This window comes from Oreochromis niloticus, linkage group LG20 (assembly GCF_001858045.2).
Source record: "Oreochromis niloticus isolate F11D_XX linkage group LG20, O_niloticus_UMD_NMBU, whole genome shotgun sequence".
Classification (NCBI taxonomy): domain Eukaryota; kingdom Metazoa; phylum Chordata; class Actinopteri; order Cichliformes; family Cichlidae; genus Oreochromis; species Oreochromis niloticus.
This window is the reverse complement of record NC_031984.2, coordinates 9446037-9468738: the sequence shown is the minus strand read 5'-3', so window position 1 is coordinate 9468738 and position 22702 is coordinate 9446037. Positions and strand designations below refer to the sequence as shown.

Genomic DNA, 22702 nt, shown 5'->3' with positions numbered 1-22702 from the left:
TTGTTACTGTATTTTGCAGAAAACATAAACACTTTAAAAAGTATATAAATTCCTTATGAGTAACACACAAAGGTCAAAGTCCAATACACTCCCATCATACTACTATAAAATGTGAGCTAACAGTGGTGGTAAATACAGTCAAGTTCTTTGCTTTGTCAGTTCCTCATTTGAGTTGAGAAACCTCAAGCCTCAAGTAGATTCTCACATACACACACACACACACACACACACACACACACACACACACACAAAAAGGTTTAAAATGTCTTCTCAGCTTTTTTTTTTTTCTTAGGTTCCTAGTTTGAAAGACTGGCGAAAACACAACACACGAAAAACATAAATAACTCCAGACTCAAGAAATATTTAGCAATAGCACTTTATTGAACACAAACAACCCTAAGCCACAATACTGAATGACAAGACCAATTGGCTGCAGCAAACATTTTATAAAATAGATTCAGGTTTAATGTCACTAAATTGTTTTTTTTTTCCTTTTAACGTCAGAAAGACAGATGCAGGTTTTTCCAAAACAGTGAATGATCTTTTACATATTTAACATTTCTGTAACAAATTATCATTCACATGTTCACACAAAGGAATAACAAGGCAAAGTGCTTTCAGGATTGCATTGTCGAAAAAAATTAAAATAAAACAAAAACAGAAAAATGAATGGCTTGAGGTTAAAGGTGAGACGGTGGGTGAGAGGGGAGGGGAGGGGTGGGGGAGTTGGGCTGGTCCTGTCTTAGAGTAGGCATGGGTGAGCTGTTGGGTGGTTGTGAGGGTGGTGGGATGGCGGGGCCTGGTCTGAAAAACCTCAAACCTTTCACCCTTGTCCCGTACCCCTTTGTACTCAAAACTGGATGTAAAATGTTGGGGCAGTGCGGAAACAAGACGCCTGTGTAGCAGAATTTGGTACAGAGTGGACAGATGGATTCAAAGGCATACGGCTCGAGGGGCTCAAACTCATCCACATTTACAAATACACCTTACTATCATCCCTGTGACAACCTGTGATATCATTACAACTGTAGGGGGGGAGAAAAAATAAAAAAAAAATAAAAATCAATGGCTGACCCAGAAGGAAGCTGTAAACGTTGAAATATTGTATACCATAGGGCTAGATGGGGGAAGTATATGCATAAGAGGAAACCAAAGAAATAAATGCTGTTAAAATATAAAGCCAATGGTTATTCATTTTCTTAAAAAGATGATTCCTCTGACCATTCGCCACTGAATGTTAAAGGGGATAGACTATCATCATAATCTGCATCATAACGTTGTCTGGCTTCACATTCCAGTGGTATTTTGTCGTATAAATGCTTCTCATAAATATTTTTTTTTCCAACGTCAAATAGACAAGTACACATACAGCACAACCAAGCACACTTTATGTATAACTACCATTGCTTATGATAAATCTGTATTCCCGTACTGTGAATAAACTTTTTTTTTTTTTTTTTTTTAAGTCAGAACAGGTGGAGAGACTAACAATACTCAAGGCTGCAAAACAAGGAGGTAGGAGAAATGCTACTGAAAAAACAGCAAGTGAAGCTAATGTGATCGTTCACTTAAACAATTGTGATACACCAGGCTTCCTGAACCATGCTAGTGCCAACAGCTGCTAGTCCAGTTGGAGTTTGAAGAGCTGTGTTTTAACAAGTGTTTGATTTTAACTTTGAATATTGACTTGGCTATTTAAAAAACAAACAATAAAAGTATCTGCAGCTTTCTGACAGCTCCTGCATTGACTGGGGTAGCAGCTGTGGTGATGTACTAGTTAAAGAAATCTTAAGAGGCTCATTCATCTTTACAAAAAAAAAAAAAAAAAAAAAAAAAAAGAAAAGGAAGAAGAAGAAAAAAAATAATAATGTCTGAATCGTGTCTTAACCCTATATTCCCAGACTGGTCATATTTCAAAATTGACTAATTTCAACTTCATTGGTCCTGTTGTCATCACAGGTCTCGAGACCGCGCTGCTGGTGATGGCATTGACTCCTTTACACACAGTAGAATAGTATATTTGCAGATTTGTAAATGAGGTAATCAGCGTTAGGCTAAATAGGGAACCCTGTCGTTGACACACATGCCCACTTCATTCACCAGCAAAGAGGAAAAAAATAAAATAAAATAAAATTCCTCAATCAGAGGGACAGGACTGTGGAAAATTAAATCAACTTTGGAATGTTGGGTGGACAAGCCAACTTTTTTTTTTTTTGTTTAACTTTCTGTGAAGGTGCACTGTGAAACTCTTTGATTGTAATTCATCACATGACCTGATTCAAAGTCCTTCCACTCATGATAAGGGCTCCTTTGTCATTACCCCATAATAAGCCACTCAAAATAAAATAACACAAAACAGGCAACCCATTGAACTAGCGTTTCCTTTTTAAAACTCGCAATGACTTAAGGCTGCCTCAGCAGCAGATCAACGCCTGCTTTAAGTCCAGTTGTGAGAGGATTGTTAATAGCTCGTGAGTTGCAATGAGGTGGCAACATCTACAGTGAAGCAGACTAAACATAAAAACACGGAGAAACAAAAAAAGAAAAAGAGGGACAACCACTACTAAAATGTCACAGAACATGCAGTATACATCCTTTCCTACAGTAGGCTATTCCTAATAGCACATTCAAGGGGGCTCCTAATGGGCAAATTCTTTGATATGGCTCTGCTTTAGAGTAATCAAGCTTGGTGAGAGACTACTTCTATTGTGGGCTCACAGAAGGAGCATGTCGATAAGGTGCTCCATCAGAAGATTGCTGCCTTGGTTCAACTGCACGAATGCGTTGTGTCATTCAGTTCGACAGTAAACACTGGAAAGTGTTTTGAACATTTGTTTTCCTTCGTGTAAATAAAGGTTTCCCCCCAAAGACACATCTTTTGCTGGTGAAAACAAACGGCACTTTCAAGGGGAATGTTTCTCTAAAACCACAATCACAGGACCTCCAAGTAACAAATTCTGAAAACACACAGGCTATACAGTAGATATAAATCTCATGAGTTTCTTAACTGTACAAGCTTTAGGCTACACGCTGAAAAGGGAGGGACATGTAAGAACCCTTAATGCTTAACATTGAAAACAAATATAAGGCATTTCATATTTCCATTTATCCGCATACATCACCGACAGCAGGTCTAAATATGGTTTTTTTTTTGTTTTTTTTGAGAAAACATTTCATTCAAGGAGGAAGAAAGGATGCATATACACATCTACACATGCAAATGAACATGTCTATACCGGCTATTAAACCAGAAGTCCAAACTACAATACCATCAAAGTCCATCCATAAGAAAGAAGAAAAAAAAAAAAAAAAAAAAATTATCCTACTCAAATTTATCAACTTGTGCAGGGTCCTTTGTCTGAGCAGGCAGCTGTTAAAGATGTATGTCGATCACAGTTTTAAGAATGGAATATCACACACTCCACAATCAAATGCCACCTCTCTGATCACAAACAAGAGGACCACTTGAAATCCTTCATTTGCTACAGATGAGTGACTTTTGGTGTTAACAAAAAAAGAAAAGGGCATATTAAATATTTTTCCCAACTGAGGAAGCAATGATAAACAAAAGGTTATTGCACTTTTATCTTCCATTTCAAACGAGGTCAGCTTGAGAGAAGATGATCCATGCCTTAATGTCGAAGTAAGACAACAAATGTTACGTCACTCCTATAATATGATCACACTGTTATTAACACTGCACACAGCTACTACTGCAACCCTACTTGTAGTCAGTCTAGCCTAAAAATAAAAGACAAAAAACAATCTCCACAATCAAATCGCAACACAGTCACAACAAACAGTTTACCTATATCTGATGTTGAATTCAGGTACCGCATCGTTTCACAATCTGCACTGTGAAGTTACTAACCGTCAACGAATACCCAAGAGTTGAGAAGAACAATCAGAAGAAAGCTCTGAAATTCCAGGCAATGGTCTTTCTACAGTTAATGTGTTACTGACAATCAAACCTCATGTTTCCTGCACTAGGGAGTTAGATGTTTTTCCTCACTTCTTTGCCTCAATTTGGTCTATAGGCTCCTTCGCTTATTGTTGAGAGAGCCAGCTGAGTCCCGAGGTGCCTTCTTTGGATTTGTGCTTCATACTATTGATCCCCATCCATCTGATGTTTGATGTGCCCTAAATCGCATCAGTACTGTGCAAGTTATTCAGCCTCCCGAAGGGAGCAAATAGTGAAATCCAGACTAAAACTGTAGGAGTTCTTCAGAGTGTTTTGTTTGTTTTTGTCGTTTTAACTTGGATCACACTAGATTGAAGTAATAATGCTCAGTGGGAGTATGAGCCCATCTACTGTAGTCATGTATGTTCAGTGTAATTTCTCTTTCCCAATATAAGGCTTCTGGGAAATACAAATGGAAGACCGTACCTTTCGGTAGTAACAAATAAAAGGCACCATGCCAACACTGTGTTCGATATTACACAGGTCTTATTGGTGGGGGAAATTAATGACCAAGTGTTCAGGCAGGGAAGGCGGTCAAACGAGCATTAGTCATAATGTAAAACTTGTATTGTTCTGACTTACAGAGGTAAAGTTTTATAGCTACCTTCATTTCCCACCTTAACTTAGACTCTACTCTTTGCTCCACATGACTTGCGTCAGATAACAGAGTCATTGGTTGATCGTAATAAAGAGAAACATGTCGCAACAGGGTTAACTAGGCTTTTCAGTTCAGTTTTCAGTTCAAAAAGGAGAAAAAAAAAAAAAAAAAAAAAAGGGCTTATGTTGAAAAGTCACTCACACTACACGAGAAATCTTCACGACTGGCATCAGGAAGGAAAAAAAAAAAGAAAAAAAAAAGAACGCCCCCCCAAAAAGAATCACAGAGGATCAATGTCAGCATTGTCACACAAAAGATCACTGATGAGGTAAAACTGCAGGTCCAATAAAAAGTACAAAGTGCAGTTGGCTGCCCCTTCGTAAGGTAGGAAACATGAGACATCTACTGACACTATTCAAACACTTCCGCGTAGATACATCTGATTTAGGCTGGTTTAAGCAGAATTACACAACTCACAACGAAATGGATCAAAAGATCTGAACTCTTTGTTAGCATAGCTGTACAAGCAAGAATTTCTTTTCTGTCTGAATATTTCTGAGGTACACCACTGCTCTCCCCCCACCCCCCACCCCGGTCGTTTGGCTCTAGATATTACATAAGCCAAAGTTGATTGTTTAGTGAACTCTGAATTCATTCACAGTGGAAAATATGGCGAGATCCCAACCACTCCGAACAATCTCTGCACCATGGCAACCTTGAGCTATGTGCTACCTCAATTTATTTGTGTGCTTCTTGACACCCAGAGATTTTTGTAAGACCAAACAAAAGAAGAAAAAAAAAAGCCAATTTTCTTTTTCAGCAATCCAACCTAGCAGCATAACTCTGAAGGTGACACAACTAAACAGGTACTGCCAGGTATCGTTTTCTTTTATAGCTTTTAAGGCAAAAGGCTCAACAGTGGATCAGAGGGCTGAATTGAAATTTGCCATTTACTTCAAGTAAGAACCAAGACATCCATTGAGGCAAATCAATTCTATTCTGTATATATACCATGCAGTTTTGGACATCAAAAATTGTTTTTTTTTCTCCTTGTAACACACTTTACAAACCACCTTATTTACCACAAAACCTAGGGACTGCTTTGCCAATACCAAAGGGACTAAGTATATTCTTCAAAAAATGTCCAATTATAAAATAGACTTCTAGCAACACCAAATTTTTTTTTTTTTTTAAACAGAATACTTGGTTTCAAGTATGAATATCCCATGCAAATATTTATAGCTTTTATTTTGACTAATATAACTGGTGAAACGCATGCAGCTCCAAACACAAAATTTATAATACTCCTGCCTATGTCTGAATATGTTACTGACTGAGTAAATGTGATTAATGTCTAAAGGCAAATCAAGGTTTCTATGGCACTAAATGGGTGTAGCTTAGGTGCATTTTTTGTCAAATATAGGCTATTTAACGTGTGATCGTATCTACTGTAGACCTTCTTGTCCCTCTTGTTTTACTGTACTGTAAGGCAATCTCAATGGAATGGATGAATATGAATGTTGAATTCATCTGAATTCCTGTCCTCCGTTTACCTTGTAGGCTACACTCCACACAATATGTATAGAGAAAGAAAAGTGATATTTCACAACAGTAAGCCTATACACCAATGATAATGCCAAAAGAAATATCCAGACCTTCGATGCAGGAAGACTACCACACACACAGTATAATATGCAGAGAATTATTTTACTACATGCTACCTGTATAATCATATCTATGCAAGACAAATGAAGAGCAACAGTTTAAAGTCGGGAAAAAGCAATTTGTCCTGCTCTAAACTGACCCTACATTCATTTCAGTCAGAAAATTCATGGCTCAGATTTGATGGTCAGACTGTAAACTGCTTGAATGCATAAATCCATTGCTGCTTTACTAAGAGGGGTTTCCCCCCTTAACACATTTTGGCAATCAGGCCTGTTTTTTTGTGACCAAAGATTATGACATCTAACCCGCATTTAAATCTTCCATTGGCATTTATGCTTTGATTTACTGAACTGGCCTAAACAGATGGCAGTGCAATATTTGTGCTGCACACTATTACACACGCACGTGCGCTATTGCTACAAGTGGACCTTTCATTGCTTTCCATTTCTGACTCCAGATATATTGTATATGCTCCATTTGCTTAATCGTTGCTATATCAAAATCGTGATCTAGCTCCGTGCACAATCATTCAGTTATTACTGGTACACACAAATAATAATAATATAATAATAATGAAAAAAGCATGTATAAGAACACTGTAATAAAACAAAAAGATTCAGTTACGACTTGTATAGTTGCAAGGGGCAATGGCTCCATTTACTGGTCAGATATGGACATCACAAGAGGCAAGCAAAAAAAATTAAAAAAGGACACCCCTGCCTGGACAGGCTGGCCTGACAGCACCTACTGATGGCAGAAAGAGTATGTAGTTTTTGAGGAGCCTGCCTGAGGTGTTTAAAAATCATTGGACTGACTTTAAGCGACTTAGACCAGAGTCTATGTCGTCAGCAGTAGGCTGGGTAATGTAACCATATCACGCTGCTGGGCCATGCACCCAGAAACCGATAACTCAAGTCAGCGGGCAGTGGACACTGTCCCCGAAAATACACCTGCTTTTTTTCTTTTTTTCCTATTTTAAATAATGCATTGTTAGAGTACAATTTCATTGCAGCCTTTGCTTGTCTTTTTACAACCCTACTTTCCTGTTTTCAGCAGCATTACACATGCATGTAAACATAAGTACATACATTACATCTGCTCTATTTTGCACACTTAGAACCTGAATGTACTAAAGTGCGTGCTTGACTATCTAATTAAGTGCTGTGGGATTGGGGTTAAAAAGGAATTCAATTATGGAACATCCCATCAAGAAGAAAAAGTGTAGACATAATAATCCTGCAGAGATCTGATTGGATTAATAAATTCTGCCTGTTGTTTCAGCACAGATCCTGAGATTACAACAAAGTATGTACCTATCCCCAGTAATATTATATTGGTTCTCGAGAAAATTATAAACTAATCAAGAGAACGAAGGCTGGGGTTCACCAATTAGTTTCGCTTCATTTCAGTCAGTTATAGAGGTCGTATTAAATGCCAACTATGAATCATTAACTCATAGAAATCACTGCCCCTAACGTGTACTATTGTCAGTTTTAGAAAACCAAGTTAAATACAATTATGCGAAAGTGTTTTTGTAAGGTGTATTTAACAACATAGCCTAGCCTAGGTCCTCATCTCTCATCCAGTCAACTAACGTGTGCAATTGTGCCACTTCATTACCACTGGATATGAAGTTATCGCGCCAATGAAAACAATCTGACTCAGTGTAATTTAACCACCAGCCGATGGTTTTTAAAAATAAAAACAACAACAACAAAATAGCATAGGTATAACATCTAAAAGTCACAAACAGCTCTAGTGGTCCGATACAATCATCTTTAGTATGCTTAGTACCAGAAAATGGGATGAAGAGACAAAAAAAAATGAACACAAAAAAAGCACATATTTGGATTTCTGCTATTCCTGAAATCTAAGTAACAGGTATTGGCCTAAGCAAAGATCCCTCTCTTTTTCCTCTTAGCCCTATTTGATTCTATTAGGGATTTCAAACTCCCTGGTCTTTGATAATGCCGGGACACAAAGAAAAGCCGGGCAGTTTTATTCCCACTAGACACTGTGGTTTAATGCTGTTCCAATCAAATTGGTGGAGACATAATTGGTCTTAGGGCTCGTCATTCTCTGCCATTAAGCAATCCAACTGAAATGATGTGTTATGTACGGAAGGCATGGGTCAAAAAGGCATTTCATGAGATGCCATAAAGGCAATCCAGTGCATTTGTGTTGACACTGACAGTAAAATGCCCGGCACACAGAGCCATTCGTTTAGTCTTTAGGTTATTTTTCCATGAAATAATTAAAAAAAAAAAACCCAAAAAACTAACCCCCGAAAAAAAAGAAAAATCAAAACACATTCCAGGGAAACAAAAGCCCTTGTGACAGTGATTGTCTATTCAATAACGCCAAACAAAAGAAGGCCAAAAGAAAATATTGCTTGAAAACTGCCCAATAAAAATAGCAGACAATACTCCTTAATCTGTTCTAATTGATCAGCGTTCACCGGTTGACATATAAGCTATTAGATGCTTAAGACTAGTTCATCAGCTCCGAGAAATACTCCTTTAGAGAGAGCTTGTTAAAACCGCAATGCTGATGGCCGGTTCAACTTCAGAAACACAAAGAGCAAAAACATCATTAGTGCCAAAACCCAAAATTGATCACTCTCTTTTCAACAATCAGGCCATTCAGATTCTAAAATCTTTTCCTTAAAAACACTGTTAAAGAGATGGGAAATAAATTGAAATGGCTTGTTCACTTATGTGCTCAGATATATGATGCTTTGATGAGGTGTTGTTGGCAGATATTACTAGTAAAGCCTTCATCTAGAATAGAACAAGGCCTCAGTCAGTCACTATCCTACAGTAGTTCTCTAGTCCTACAAAAAGAGAACATTAGGCCTACAGACCCTGGGTGAAGATGAAGCAGCTGCTAAACGAGTTGACGAGGTATATCGAGATCTATTGTCTTTCTCTATACAGTACAGTTCATCTCAAATAAATAATTTATAGCCATAGTAGTGTTGATCAACTTTGGTCATAACTTATATGCTTAGAAACATTCTAGCTTAACAAACACTTATTTAGCATCTTTAAAAAAATGAAGTCAGCATTAAGAACAGATCGATGTTACGATGCTGACCCAAGCATGGCTCTCCTTTGGAAGGAGAGCATGCCAATGTATTCAGCAGCATTACCAAATTATCTTAAAATGCCAAACAATTCTAGGCCGTACATTTAAAGTACACTATGGAATTAACATCTTTGTGACCCTTTTCCAAATTTGCAGATTGTACTGTAGTACACAAGCATTGCACTCTGAAGCAAAATTTAGATTTTTCCCTTGTGTGGTTCCTTCATAAAAATCTAGGCTAACGGACAATTTAAAAACAAAATTAAAAAGAAAAAAAAAGAAGAAAGTAATTACCATAAAAACAAAGAAACTCTTTGATCATTAATTTGGGAAGGCTGTATGTTCCTCTACAAGGTCACTGCAACTGATTTAACATGATATGACTTTCTTTATAGTGAGTGATATGAAGCGAAATACAGTCGAGGATACAGACATGCTCTTAAATGTTGGTTATATAACTATGTCAACATGATTTTAAAGGGTTAAATGATTTAGAGATGGCCAGATTGCTAGTGTTTATTTTGAATGCCACACTTTATCTGAGTGACCTTGTAGAGCAATGTGCCTCTACATATTAAGCACTATTAGGAGATGGAGGAATGGGATCTAATTGCATATTAGGTTTGACTGCACCTCAAGAGAAGACCAAACACTCACGCACACACAGACACACAAACACATACATACACAGAAAACAGACATGTGGGTGGGTGCTCTCCTGGTCCTCTGGGCCATTTTAAAGGGAGTCGCCCCCTGGTGGTGATGATGGTGATAGCAGCTGACTGAGAGGGCCGTGTGGCCTCACTCAGACAGACACCCGTCGAGGCCAACTGGTGCACCGTGACGGTCTTTGACGTAGCCGTTGTGGAGGCCGTTGCTGGGCAGCGGGGCGCAGGCGGCGGTGATGCCGCAGTGCTTCAACAAGTTGAGACCCGGAGAGGGGGAGACTGTAGGAGAGGAGCAGGAGCAGGAGGAAGGGTCCCGCTGGGGGAAAGGCTTCATGGTAGAGAGGATCAGAGCCAGGCAGTCAGCCACATCCTTGTTGGGAGCACAGGCCAGAGCTGGGGTGTGTCCTGTTCCGCATCAAAATCCACATTAGAGCATCATGTGTCAGAGATGTTCTAATCAATATTGGAAGTACCGATAATTAACTAATGAAACATTACTAATATAAATTCTAAAGTAACTCAGTGGTACAATTTCAGAGAAATACTACACTTTCTCTTGGCTCTAAGAGCATTTCAGAGTCTTAACTCTAATTGCTTAGTTTGCCTCAGCTTCCCCTCTTAAAGCTCTCATTACTGACTCACTTCCAGTACATGGTTTGTTGTCCACAGGCATCGGTAAACCACTTTAACCTTGGGTATAGCTCAAATTCTGAACACTCGCCTCACACATAAGTGTTGCTTCTATCTCAGTGGCCAATCAAAATCAAGAAGGGGTGGAACTTGCATCAACATTATCTACAATGATCCTGCCTGTCACCATCATCCAGCACTGAAGAAGGAAGCTTTTGTAACTAAGCAACAATAAGCACTTCAGAAAAAAAAACCCTCTACAAATTAGATCATGGGCAGATCCAGTGCAAAAGCAGCTGCCTTTGGACAATGACCCTCAGAGCACTAAAAGGCCATTGCTCACTACTTGCACAGCCACGTGTATGCAAAGTCTGTGTTAGTTAATGAACACAATGAAATGTTTTACAGCTGAAGAAAGAGACATTCTGCACATTAGGTTATTAAGGTAATAGATCTTTTTCTTTCACCGCTGGCTACCTGCACATAAAGGGCCAAAATCCAATAAGTAATGGCTTTAATATCATTCCACTGCCTGCATATTTAACCCATGTGCCATTAATAAAGCTCACAAGTTTCAGTAATAATATAGAGCTAAAAACAAAAAGAACACTTGGATATAATGGTAGCAGTGTTTGGTGGCCAATGCATGTTTGTTTACAAGATCAAACCCAGACCTATTAAAATCTGCTTTCAACATTACTTCCCTCAAACAGTAACAAGATTAACAAAATAAATGAACTGATTGAAAGTGGACTGCCTTTTGTGTTCTTATCTATAAAAAGATGACGCAAACTGAAAAATCTAAATTTAGGTGTTGCTCACCTTCCTCATCCACAGCCAGCACCGTGGCTCCTCTACTCAGCAGTGCCTGCACCACCGTAGCCAGGCCATTGCGTGCTGCAAGATGGAGGGGCCTGTGGACAAGCAAGGTAGTGTTTGGGAAAATAAATAAATAAATACATGCAAGTCATAATATTCAATAAAAGATCCATCCTAAATCCAATGCTCAGATGTAGATCCTAGTGATAGTAATTAAATTCCTGTGCATCTGTTACTGCAACATGGCAAAATATCTTCTTAACAATACAGGGGTTAAATTCTACAAATTAATTAATGCAAATTAAATAGATTCCTGCAGGAAAAATGTAATATATTAACACTTTACAGTTGAAAGGGAGAAAAAAAAAAAAAAAAAAAAATCACACTAGAATAAACATGGGCTATGCAGCATGTTGTGGGTGTTAGTCTAATTCCATACATACAAAAAAATCTATTGTTGGTTTAAAATATTGCCAAGTTCTCACATTTGCAGAGCACTGTTGGTGGCATTTATCAGAGTGGGACTGTGGATCTCGCCCAAAATCAGCAGGGCGCACATCTCATGAGCCTGAGGAACAAAACAAATGACCGTTTAAAAAAACAGAAAAAGTCAACAGAAAGATATTCCTTAGAGAATCCTGTGATTTGAGGATCTTGTGAATAACTAACACATACCTTGCTGCAGGCCAAGTGCAGGGCAGTGTTCCTATTCTCATCCAGCAGTGTCAGGTCAGCCTTGGCCCGGTGAAGGAGGATGGCTGGACAACACCAAGACACAAAACTTGTTTATTCTTTTTTTGTTTCATTAATTTGCCTTTTTTTGTTATAGAAATTCTGCGACAAAAACCAAATCCCACACGAGCAACAGTTGTAGGACTTACCCACGGTGCCGCTGTGCCCCTTGTCAGCAGCTACCATCAGAGCAGAGCGTCCACTTTTGTCCACTGCATTGATATCTGCTCCATGACGAAGCACAAGCTGAAGTCCTGCGACATCCTCAGCAAATGCAGCAGCATGCAGTGGGGTCCTATAGAGACAGGATTTGTGTTTTTAAAAAAAAAAAAAAAAAAAAAAAAAGACTTAAATGTCTGTGCTGACGAGCCAACTTTCCTGTCCAGCTCTTTGAGCTGAAACAGGACCAGGCTGCTGTAGGTCTTTTTAAAACGTCTTTTATGCCCCCTTTATTAATGATCTGTTTTGGATACTCCATCAAGATCTCCCAGTCGAGAATGTGGGAAAATGTTTGCCCATTTATAAACTATGTAACATTTAACTCCACATCCCATCCCTGCATCTATAATTTTATTTTATTTATAGCCAAAATCACACCAAATCCCAACAACAGTTGCCTCAAGGTGCTTTGTATTGTAAGGTAAAGACCCTACAGTAATACAAAAAAGAAAACAGGAAACCCCAACAATAAAAACAGATCTATAACAGCCAGCTTTTTGCTAACCACAATTCCTGCACATTGGTCATCTTTTGCACAATATAAAAGTCCCAGTCTTTTTTTTTATTTTTTTATTGAACAAATGTATTCCTAAAAACCTGATAAAGTACTTTTCATTCTGCAGCCTCACCTTCCTTTGGCATCTCTGGTGTTAATCATGTGGACCCCAGAGGTTTCCAGCAGTCTTTCTGCAGCACCGCAGTGGCCATTCATCCTATCAGCAAGAAAACCATGTTAATGAAAAGTTAACATTATCTAAACCCCCCCAGTAAAGGTAATTAGTTTTTCCAGACCAAGACACTCACAGAGCACAGTGCAGGGGGGTGAAAGGGTTTCCCTCTTCATGGATAAATGTTTTATATTCAAGTAAAACCTCCAAACAGTCTTCATGCCCTGAGAACAACACACAAACACACACTTAGCATTAGAGACAACAGATGTGACCATGATTATGTGTAACATTAATGTTTGGGGATTAGGCATTTCCAGATGATCAAACTGAGCAAACCTTTGTAAGCAGCCCAGTGTAATGGGGTGTATTGTTTGTTGTCCAGCAATTTATCTTGTGGGTCTGTTGCCATGGCGGCCTGCACCAGACTGGCCAGGATCTTTGTGTGGCCTCTGGATGCAGCGTAGTGCAGCGGTGTCCTACCCTGGGTGTCCCGACATAAAGCAGAAGCTTTGTGCTCCAGCAGGGCTGTCACACACTCATCATGGCCCAACACAGCCTGTGCAAACAAAAACAATGGGGAATGAGCTAAACTTCACTGTCAAAAACTGAATTCAGAATATTACTTTTTTTTTTTCCCTTCACATTTTACTTCCAAGGAGCCAAACTTTTTCTAAAGTGGTCTTCAATGATAGTTCTCCAGACTTTCCGAAGGTCTTTCAAAGTTTTATTTGGACACTTGCTGCTTTTTTCACTCATTTTCAGTCCAGTGCTTGTATGTGACCAAGTTTTGTTTTTTGTTTTTATTTTCTTTAACAAAAAAAGTGCCAAAGACAACACAATCTAATATGCATTTGGGTATTTTTGTATAAAACTTTGTATATCTGAGCAGTGTCCAGTTTATATTCAAAACATTTGACGAAAATTTTACAACTGGAGGAAAAAAAAATTAAACTTCCAAGTTTAATGGCAACAGTTAAATTACTATAATTCAAACAGAGATGGCATTTAGGAGTATTCCAGCTTTCTCTCACAGTCCAAAGACATGCATGCTAGGTTAACTGTTGTTTCTTTGACCTACCCCTCTGTGCAAAGCTGTGCTGCCTCTTTTGTCCTTGGCATCTGGCAAGGCACCCTTCTCCAGCAGGAAGTGGACACAGTCAGTGTGTCCTCCGAGAACAGCTAGCATCAGAGGGGTCCTGGATGGGGACAAAAGCAACAAAAAAAACACTTTAGCACTGGAGGTTCACTCGTCAAGTTAGCTTTAAGCATTAAAGTTTTTTTAAGCTGAATTAAAAAAAAAAAAAAAAAAAAAAAAAAAAAAAAACTTAACTAAAAAGAAAAAAATAAAACAACTCACTGGCCAAATTTGTCTGCCATGTTAGTGAGATCTCCCTCCTCCCCATAATCAATCATCATGCGCAGGCAGTCTGAGTGTCCATTCGCAGCTGGAATGTAATAAGATACAAAAGAACAATTACAAGGGAAAAAACAAAAACAAAAACACACCAATACACCAAGACACAAAATCGACTTGGGGAAAAGAATCACAAACATTGCTGTATCAAAAAATCTTCCAGCTCAGATACCTGAAACATGAATTGGAGTCCACATGAGGCGGTTGTCATTGAGGAGACAGGAAGCCCCCTGGGCCAATAGCACCTCCACACAGCGTGCGTAGCCTTTCTGTGCAGCCAAGTAGAGTACAGAACGACCTGCAGCATCCTGCATGTCCACATATGCCGCGGTCTCTGTGAGCACACGCAAAGCCTGCCAGTGGCCCTTATCAGCCTGAACGAGCAGAGGAAGGTAGTCACAATTTTGCATTTAGTTAAGATTATGAAGCTGAAGAGGAGCAGAAGTGACTGCAAGTGAGTGCAACACTTACAGCAAGATGCAGTGGACTGACTGGAATACTGCTCTCTATGTCTCCTAGTGCATTAAAGGACATCTCCAAGAGCTGAAAGCAAGGTAGGAGAATTGATGTCGTGTAATTTAGGAAAGAAACTAGTAAAAGAAAATGTTACATAAATTGTCATTAGTCGCATTAACTAATCCCCAACCTGATGTGAAACGTGTGATATGACTGATTAATCTATGGGCCAAGTTATTTGGCAGGTTCAAAACAGGAAACTCACCAGCTCCAGGTTCTGTTTGTTGCCATGGTAAGCTGCATAGTGAACAGCACTGTAACCCTTTGAATTCACCATTGATGGATCAGCACCATTGTCCAAAAGATGCTCCAAGCAGCTGTTATCAGAAGAAGAAGAAGAAGAAGAAAAAAAAGACATAAAGAAGACATGTAATTAGCCTACAATTAACCGGTTATGGTCAGGTGATAAAAAGACAAAAAAATAGAACTTACAAGTATGACTCCTTTGCCTCGTCCTCATCGTTCTGATGGCTCCCAGAAAAATGACGATCAACTCTGCAACAAACAAGAAATGCTTCCATTTAGTCAAACTTTCCTAAGTTATGTTGTGACGTGGTTAAAACCCAACTTCTCAAACTTGATGGTTCATATGGGTCATATATAGAGTCATATTTGTCTGTAAAGGCTGGTTAAGAACAGTTTATCCGATACAGAGGAAAATGTACTGTGTGCTGTGAGGAGTGCTCAGACCTTAACACAGAGAAATGAGATAATTACTCCACAAACACATGGCATAAAATATCAGATCCACCTCAACTGTACACCTGCATTTAAAGGATGCAGGACTGTGAAGACAGCTGATTTGAAAGAGGAGTAAACGAGGGACTACGTCCACTGTGAACAACCATCGTTTAGAGGTGGTGGCTTATGACACCACTTATCAGCCACTGATGATACAGTTTTGAGATGCCTTCCCAGGCATTTCAACCCCATCTCACACCTTGCATCAAAGTGTGAGCTGCTGTTTTAGAATACCCAAATACCTAAAACAACCATCACATGTTTGAGAACTGAAGAAGCCTCTTTGACAGGGGTCTCAAACTTGCAGCCCGAGGGCCACTTGCAGCCCACGTCACCCCTACGTGAAGAAACATAATGCAATTTGGCTCTTGAAGTTACTTTTTTTGTTAGGGAGGATTTGTTTGTTGTTAAGTGCAATGTTAAAATAAGTTCTTTAAAAAGAAAAAAAAAATTTAATATGAAGGCAATATGAGCAGAGAGTACAAACATGTTGAGGGATTGGCTTTGTTTAGTCCAGTGAGAGTTATTTGTAAAGAAAACAATTTTCACTAGCAGTCAAAAACTAATGTGTACACTTATGTCTGCATTTTTATTTTGTTAAATACAAAATTATAGCAGAAGTGCTGCCATGTGTAAAGCCAGAAAGACAGTACTAATTTATTTATTTGGTAGTTCAATGAAAGGCTTCAGTTAGTTAAGAGTAAGAAAAGAAAAAAAAGTGTTCAGGTTTGCAGTTTTGTCTTGTTATACAATATTTGAAATAAAAACAAACAAAACAAAACACTACATTTTCTGTATTTGTGGGTGTTTTCTTGTTTGTTTGGGGGGGGGTTTGTACTACTTGAACTATAAAGTGGCCCTCACATGAGATGACAGTGCCAGCAGTAGCCTACAGCTCATTTAAGTTTGAGACCCCTGCTTTTGGATGAGAGGCAAAACGTCTTCACAAACAAAAAGACATCCAGCTGTTTTCTTTTCAGGCATTCAAGACTACAGTCGCATTTGCTCCCCAGCTGCAAATGAATTTCAAAATAACGTATCTATATTACAGGTTTTTAAAATCAGCCAGCCATTTTTCTAAAATAACAGTTGACTTTTTGACTTGGGCTGAATTTGGTGGCTTGTGTTGACTCAGTCTTTTCAAACAGAAAACAGAGAGAAGGAGATTAACAAGTGTCTAACCTGCTGAAGGCTTGAGAGGCAGCAGAGTAGTGCAGGGGAGTACAGCCTGTCTGGTCAGGCTCGTTGACCTCAGCGCCAGCGCTCACCAGGGTCACAGTGCACTGGTACCTCCCATTAGCAGCCGCATAGTGCAACGGTGTCCTGCAGACAGAAAAAAGTCCTCACTTTGAATTCTAACCTGTGTTGAGTATGCAGGACATGATACTCAGATGCTGTTTAAAACCAGATGACACCTAAACAAGATAAGCGGGACTCACCTTCCCATTATGTCCCTCTTATTCAAGTCGGTACCGCTACTTAAAAGCAAGTTCAGACATTCAACATTTCTGAAAAAAAAAACAAAAAAAAAACAACAACAACAAAAACAAAGATCATGAGAATAAATTAAATGGAAGTAAACAATTTAATGTGATGAATGTGCAATATTTCTGCTCATTTTAATATTTTAGTGTTAAACCAGATTCTGCATCTCACCCTCCAGAGGCAGCAGCGTGTAGACAGGTCCTCCCAAAGTTGTCAGGGGTGTTTATGTCAAACCCAGCTGATAGTACATGCTCTTTACTCATAGATGAAACTATACTATACAGCTGACCTGTGGGGCAATGAGCAAACAGCTGGAGGTAACAACTATCTCAAAGTAATACACAGACACAGATGGTAAGGGATTAGGGTAAAGAAGAGTGCACACATTTATTAAACACACCTGAGGAGAGTAACTTGCGACAACAGTCTGAAAACCCGTACAGCACAGCTAAGTGCAAGGGGAACATTCCATGGATCCCACGTCTGCAAAGAAGAAACAAAACAGTCGATGTTACAAATGCATCTACTTACAACCAAGCATCTTACATCGAGAAGCATAAACTTTAATGCACCCTCATATTGGGCTATGCTTTAAACCATTTCTATAACCTCACAGTAAGATTACATTACTACATCAGCAACACCACTTAAAGCTGTCTGATACCTGGCCGTGTCTGCTCCGTTGGTCATCAGAGTGCTGATCAGCAGTTCATGGCCGTACTTAGCAGCAACGTGGAGAGGAGTATTGCCATACTTATCCACACAATCAATTTCCCCACCTGACGGAAATCAGAGTATAGGGAGTAAATCAAAGACCCATTAGCAGAAGAGAAAGAGACACTGTGACATGATCTTATAATAAAATAAAAATAAATATGAGAAAGGACACTCTGTGTTACCATTTTGGATGAGGATCTGAGAGCGTGTGAAGCGTCCGTGAATGGCTGCCATGTGCAGGGGGCTCTTCCCTTCTTTGCTCTGCAGGGGGTAACAAACACATTTCAGGGTAGATCTTATGCAACAGAAGGCAAGGAATCTTACAGTTAAAGCTATGTTGTGCATATTGTATGTTATTTTGGGGGGGCATTTTTGCCTTTTTGGATAGTGGAGCAGTGAAGATAGACAGAAAAGTAGAGAGCGAGAGAGAAAGAGGGAAGACAGCCCAGACTTAAACCTGGGCCGGTGCACTCTGGCACTGGGATAAAGGCACCCATAGATTTTTGTTTGATAATTTTCTTCAACAAAAATGTGCAGTAATATTCTTTTTAAGGCACTGTAAACTACAAACTGAGAAATCATAAATGGTAAATGAAACCTTCTTAGAATTTCTGGATTCTGGATTTCGTTTGGTTCTTTTTTTGCTTAATATTTGTATATGTTGTCAGAATGGCCAAAGGATCGAATAATCTGATCAACCCATCTACAACTATTCCAACTCTGGCTCTTGCAAAGCTACCCTAAATAAAAATGTGGAGTTTCACTACTTTCAGAAATAGTGAAATAAAGTAAGCAAGAAGAAGAACCAAAACAGCTACCTGCTGGTTGACATCTGCCCCATTGTTGACCAGCAACTCCAGACAGAGGGCACCGTTGGTGGAGACGGCAGCCAGGTGCAGAGGGGTGTAGCCACACTTGTTGGGTTGATTAACATTGGCTCCATGGTTCACCAGCTCTGTAGCCACAGCTTCTTGCCCCATGTAGCAAGCCACATGAAGCGCAGTGTTTCCAAAGCCATTGGGCTCATCAATCTGACAATAAAACACGGAGCAAAACAACATCAGAATGTGCCAAAAGCCTGAAAAATAAATAAAGTGCGCCCTGAGCTGCTCACAATTAATAAACCAGACATGAGAGAAGACTACTTTGGCTGTTCTGAAGGTAAATATTTCTTACATAGTTACTCACATCTGCCCCCATCCTCAGCAGGTACTTTACAATTTCAATGTGACCACTTGCAGCAGCAGCATGAAGAGGTGTGTAGCCCTGTTTGTCCTTGCAGCTCTTGTCAGCACTGCGTGACACCAGTAACTTCACAACCTCTAGATGCCCTGTGGATAATACAAGAAAGACAAAATTCATTACAAGTTCTACTTATTTCAACAGATTAAAAGCCCAGGCCGGCACTTGTCATCACTCCTGTAAGTGCTATTTGGCAAGAAAAGTAAAACTTGCTTACCCAGGTAAGCAGCACAGTGGATAGGCTGTCTCTCCTTCTTATCGATGGCACTCAGGTTGGACCCTTTGTTCAGCAGCAGCTTCACCATCTGCAAGACAAATTGATCGAACTTTATTGCAGAGAGAACACTCTATGTCCTTCAAAAACAAAGCAAATCACTTAAGCCTCACCTCCTGGAAACCACTCTGCGCCGCATGGTGCAGGGCAGTCCTGCCACTGCGATCTGCCATGTTCACGTTGCTCAGCTGGGTCAGCAGGGCCTCTGCGCAGCGCGAGGCACGGTTGGCAGCAGCCACATGCAGAGGCGTCTGCCAGAACTTGTCTCGTGCATTTGCATCAGCTCCGCGTCTCAGCAGCAGACCCACTGCCCTCTGGGGAGAAGGAAGCAATCACCACAGCTTAAGGTGTATATCACATCTGCAGCTTCCCACATTTAATTTAGTGCAGTTCATAAGTGTGTAAATCTAAATGAGAATTATAATCTCTGTAAACTAATACATAACAGACTTAGATGATGAGGTCATCTGACTGGGAAATCATCAGTCTTAAACGAAAAAAAGGAAATACATTGCTTACGTCATTCCTGGAAGCAGCTGCCCTGTGCAAGGGGGTCAACCATATATGGTCTTTAGCATGTACACTGGCACCTGTGATACAGACACAGAAACACTATTACATACTATATTACATAGTAGATTTAAACTATATTTCAGGTGATACAAAGGTAGAGTGAACCAAGAATGAGCAAGCTTATTTTTGTGGAACAATGATCAGGTGTTAGGATTACTTCGCTAACAGAGGTCGCCAATACTTAATGCACAGATAGATGGACGCAATTCACTCACCTGATTCAATGAGGAGGTCCATTATATGGACGTCTCCCACACAGGCAGCAGCATGAAGTGGCGTACGACGCTCTTGGTCCTGATATGCGGGGGGAAAAATAAAAGGGATTTTTTTTTTTTTTTTATGTTTGGGGGTAACGTCCTTCAAAATCATGATCATGGTAACTGAATCTGCTTCATACCAGTGCATTGACATCCTCCTTTTTGTGCAATAATAGTTGAACTTCTTCAGCATTGCGACTGAAGATGGCCTGGACCAGAGGAGGCTGCAATACAGGAACATCAGTCAAATTACCGCAAAAAATAACGTTGCATAAAATTACGTGCAGCCGGAGCGCTGACTCTTATACGACCATCACACATCATCTACGTCTCATCTGAGGAGGTCAAACCATCGTTAAAGCCGCCAACTGCGCAGTGGAGAGGTTAAATGTACTCCCGTGACGTTAAATGTTTCACTGAATACTTCCAATGTGTGTAACTGAATGGGTTTCTTGTTTGCTTCCAGCAGATACACCAAGCCTTTGGCTGAGGCCTACAGGCCATTTTTACTTACGTCAGCTAGCCAAATGGCTTCTGCTAGCTAATTCTGCAACAGAGCTGGCCCTGACCCAGACCAGGGCCTAAACTACACCATCAAAAAAATAAAAAAAAAAATAAAACAAAAAACCCTCACAGATTAACATTTAAAAAGACGAACATTGCTAATCTTTTCAAATAATACCATTACCATGCGAATTTCCGCCTAAATATGCATGCACCCGCCGCGAGCTAATAATGAAAGCAAGCCGTTCGGCGGAGAAGACGTAGTATGTTGCGCACAAGAGCAGTCTCTCCCAGCAAATAGACTGCGCCACAGCACAAATACGGAGCGCTTTCTTTCCGCGTACCTGGTCTGCAATATTGAGTACTCCCATCTCCCAAACTCAGCCAGGACGGAGCTCCTTCATGAGGATGAAACTTCGAGGTATATTGTGGTGCGCTACTGTGTTCTCTTCTTACACTACACCCATAGCTGATTGCAAACAGAAATACGGTCTCGGTCTGTCACTGACTGTTGTTGTCTGTATCCAGTGTCTGGTCTGCTGATACTGGCTACGACTGTGCGGGTCCGCCTACAGGCGTGGCGGTCTGTTTTCGTCTCCTCGGGTGAAATGGCGACACCGTGCGGCAGAGAACGATAAAACATCCAATATTCACCCGGCGGTGTAACATCTGTAACATGGAAACTTGATTCTGCCACTGAAAAAAAAACACCCTTTTTTTTCAAACTTGGAACCTACAAGTTAAAATTTCGGTTAACGTACTCAGTAAGTCGAAATTTCGACTTAGCTCTGGCTGACAAAAGAAAAAAATCCGACCACTGAAAAGTTCCACTAATTTCAAACTTTTGACTTAAGAACTCAAAACTTAAAGTAAATTTCTTGAGTTTCTGTGAGTTCTTTTGAAATAGTAACCAACTCTTTATGATAAATAAATAACCTGACATTTTGAGATATTATCCCAAAATTTTGAATTATGGATGGTAAAAGTGTTCTATTTTCGGGGGTTTGGGGGATTTTTTTTCAACGGTTGAAAAAAAAACCCAAAACACCAGCTGTGGTGGTTACAGGTTAAATACAATAACACTTTATCGCATTGATTAGTCACGTATTCCCTTTTCTATCACTATAATTTAAAACATTCACTCCACCATATTGTTCTACCTGCTAACTGGCTTTTGTCTCTCATTGCAGACCCATATCCATGCAAATCTCCACTTCAGTTAAAGGGAGTTCTACTTTTTGTAAAACTAGAGCCAATAAAAAGTAAGACATTTCCATTTCCATGTGTAAGAGTGAAAGTGGGAGTGAAAAATCACAGATAAAAAAAGTAATGTAGGCCTTGCGTGTAATAATTAAGATCAAGTTAAACATCCACATTTGCTGAATATTCACCCCCTATAACATCAGTTGCTGTTGTGGAACAAAGTGTTAAACTTTAGTAATAAATGATCCACTACTGATGTATAAGGCGCAGTGCTACTTTTTTTTCATGAGTTGTCACTCTGTTTTTATTCTTTTTATTTGTTATAGTGAGTTGATAAAGCGACAGCAAAAAGAAGAAGAAAAAAGACTACAATTAGAAACAGTAAAATAAGCCTTCAAATTATTGACTGTTATTTTTTATTTAGCTTGAGGACCTTTTTTTTTTTTTTTAAAAAGTGATCCATCTCCCCTCTTTTATCGTTCTCACACCCTGTCTGCACAAACTCATCCACCTTCACTGCCTCTGCTCCTTGCAGCTTCACTGTTACTGTCTCTGTCTCATTGGTGTAACCCCACCCCCACCTTCATCCCATCTGCCACTCCTACCACACACTTCCCTACTGTTGTGGTCCACATATATGTGGACTACGGGATAAAAGATGTAAGAGAAATATACTTTGTCAAATATTAACTGTGTTTCTTTAGGGGTGATTTTAATCAAAGATAA

The 22702-nt window shown here is 39.6% G+C and overlaps 1 protein-coding gene across 2 annotated transcripts; it reads right to left on the bottom strand.

Moving 5' to 3' along the window:
* Window positions 1-360: 360 nt before the first annotated feature.
* ankrd52a (ankyrin repeat domain 52a) lies at window positions 361-21543 on the bottom strand. Of its 2 annotated transcripts, none has more exons than XM_013274862.3 (28): window positions 21118-21543; window positions 20410-20493; window positions 20228-20306; window positions 19959-20029; window positions 19553-19753; window positions 19383-19470; window positions 19100-19254; window positions 18742-18954; window positions 18106-18184; window positions 17871-17985; window positions 17607-17689; window positions 17378-17495; window positions 17161-17229; window positions 16904-17044; window positions 15413-15475; window positions 15186-15297; window positions 14936-15007; window positions 14637-14838; window positions 14408-14495; window positions 14129-14246; window positions 13387-13606; window positions 13184-13271; window positions 13009-13092; window positions 12310-12455; window positions 12104-12186; window positions 11914-11996; window positions 11432-11523; window positions 361-10384 (listed from the first exon to the last, which is right to left on the bottom strand). In XM_013274862.3, the coding sequence occupies exons 1-28, from the start codon at window positions 21142-21144 to the stop codon at window positions 10113-10115; spliced, it is 3246 nt and encodes a 1081-aa protein (XP_013130316.1). In that variant the 5' UTR covers window positions 21145-21543; the 3' UTR covers window positions 361-10112. The 2 variants fall into 2 exon arrangements, with proteins under 2 accessions (XP_013130316.1, XP_003438946.1); XM_003438898.5 differs by having other exon boundaries at window positions 19112-19254; window positions 21118-21540.
* Between the last annotated feature and the right edge of the window lie 1159 nt (window positions 21544-22702).

Bases quoted from the DNA above. Each gene is read 5' to 3' on its own strand.
- ankrd52a (XM_013274862.3), bottom strand. From the start codon at position 21,144: ATGGGAGTACTCAATATTGCAGACCAG. The intron at 17,690-17,870 runs GTATCAGACAGC...TCTTCTTTGCAG, and splicing joins AACGGAGCAGACACGGCCAG to ACGTGGGATCCATGGAATGT. The intron at 10,385-11,431 runs GTGAGCAACACC...GATGCGGAACAG, and splicing joins GCTGGCTGTGGATGAGGAAG to GACACACCCCAGCTCTGGCC.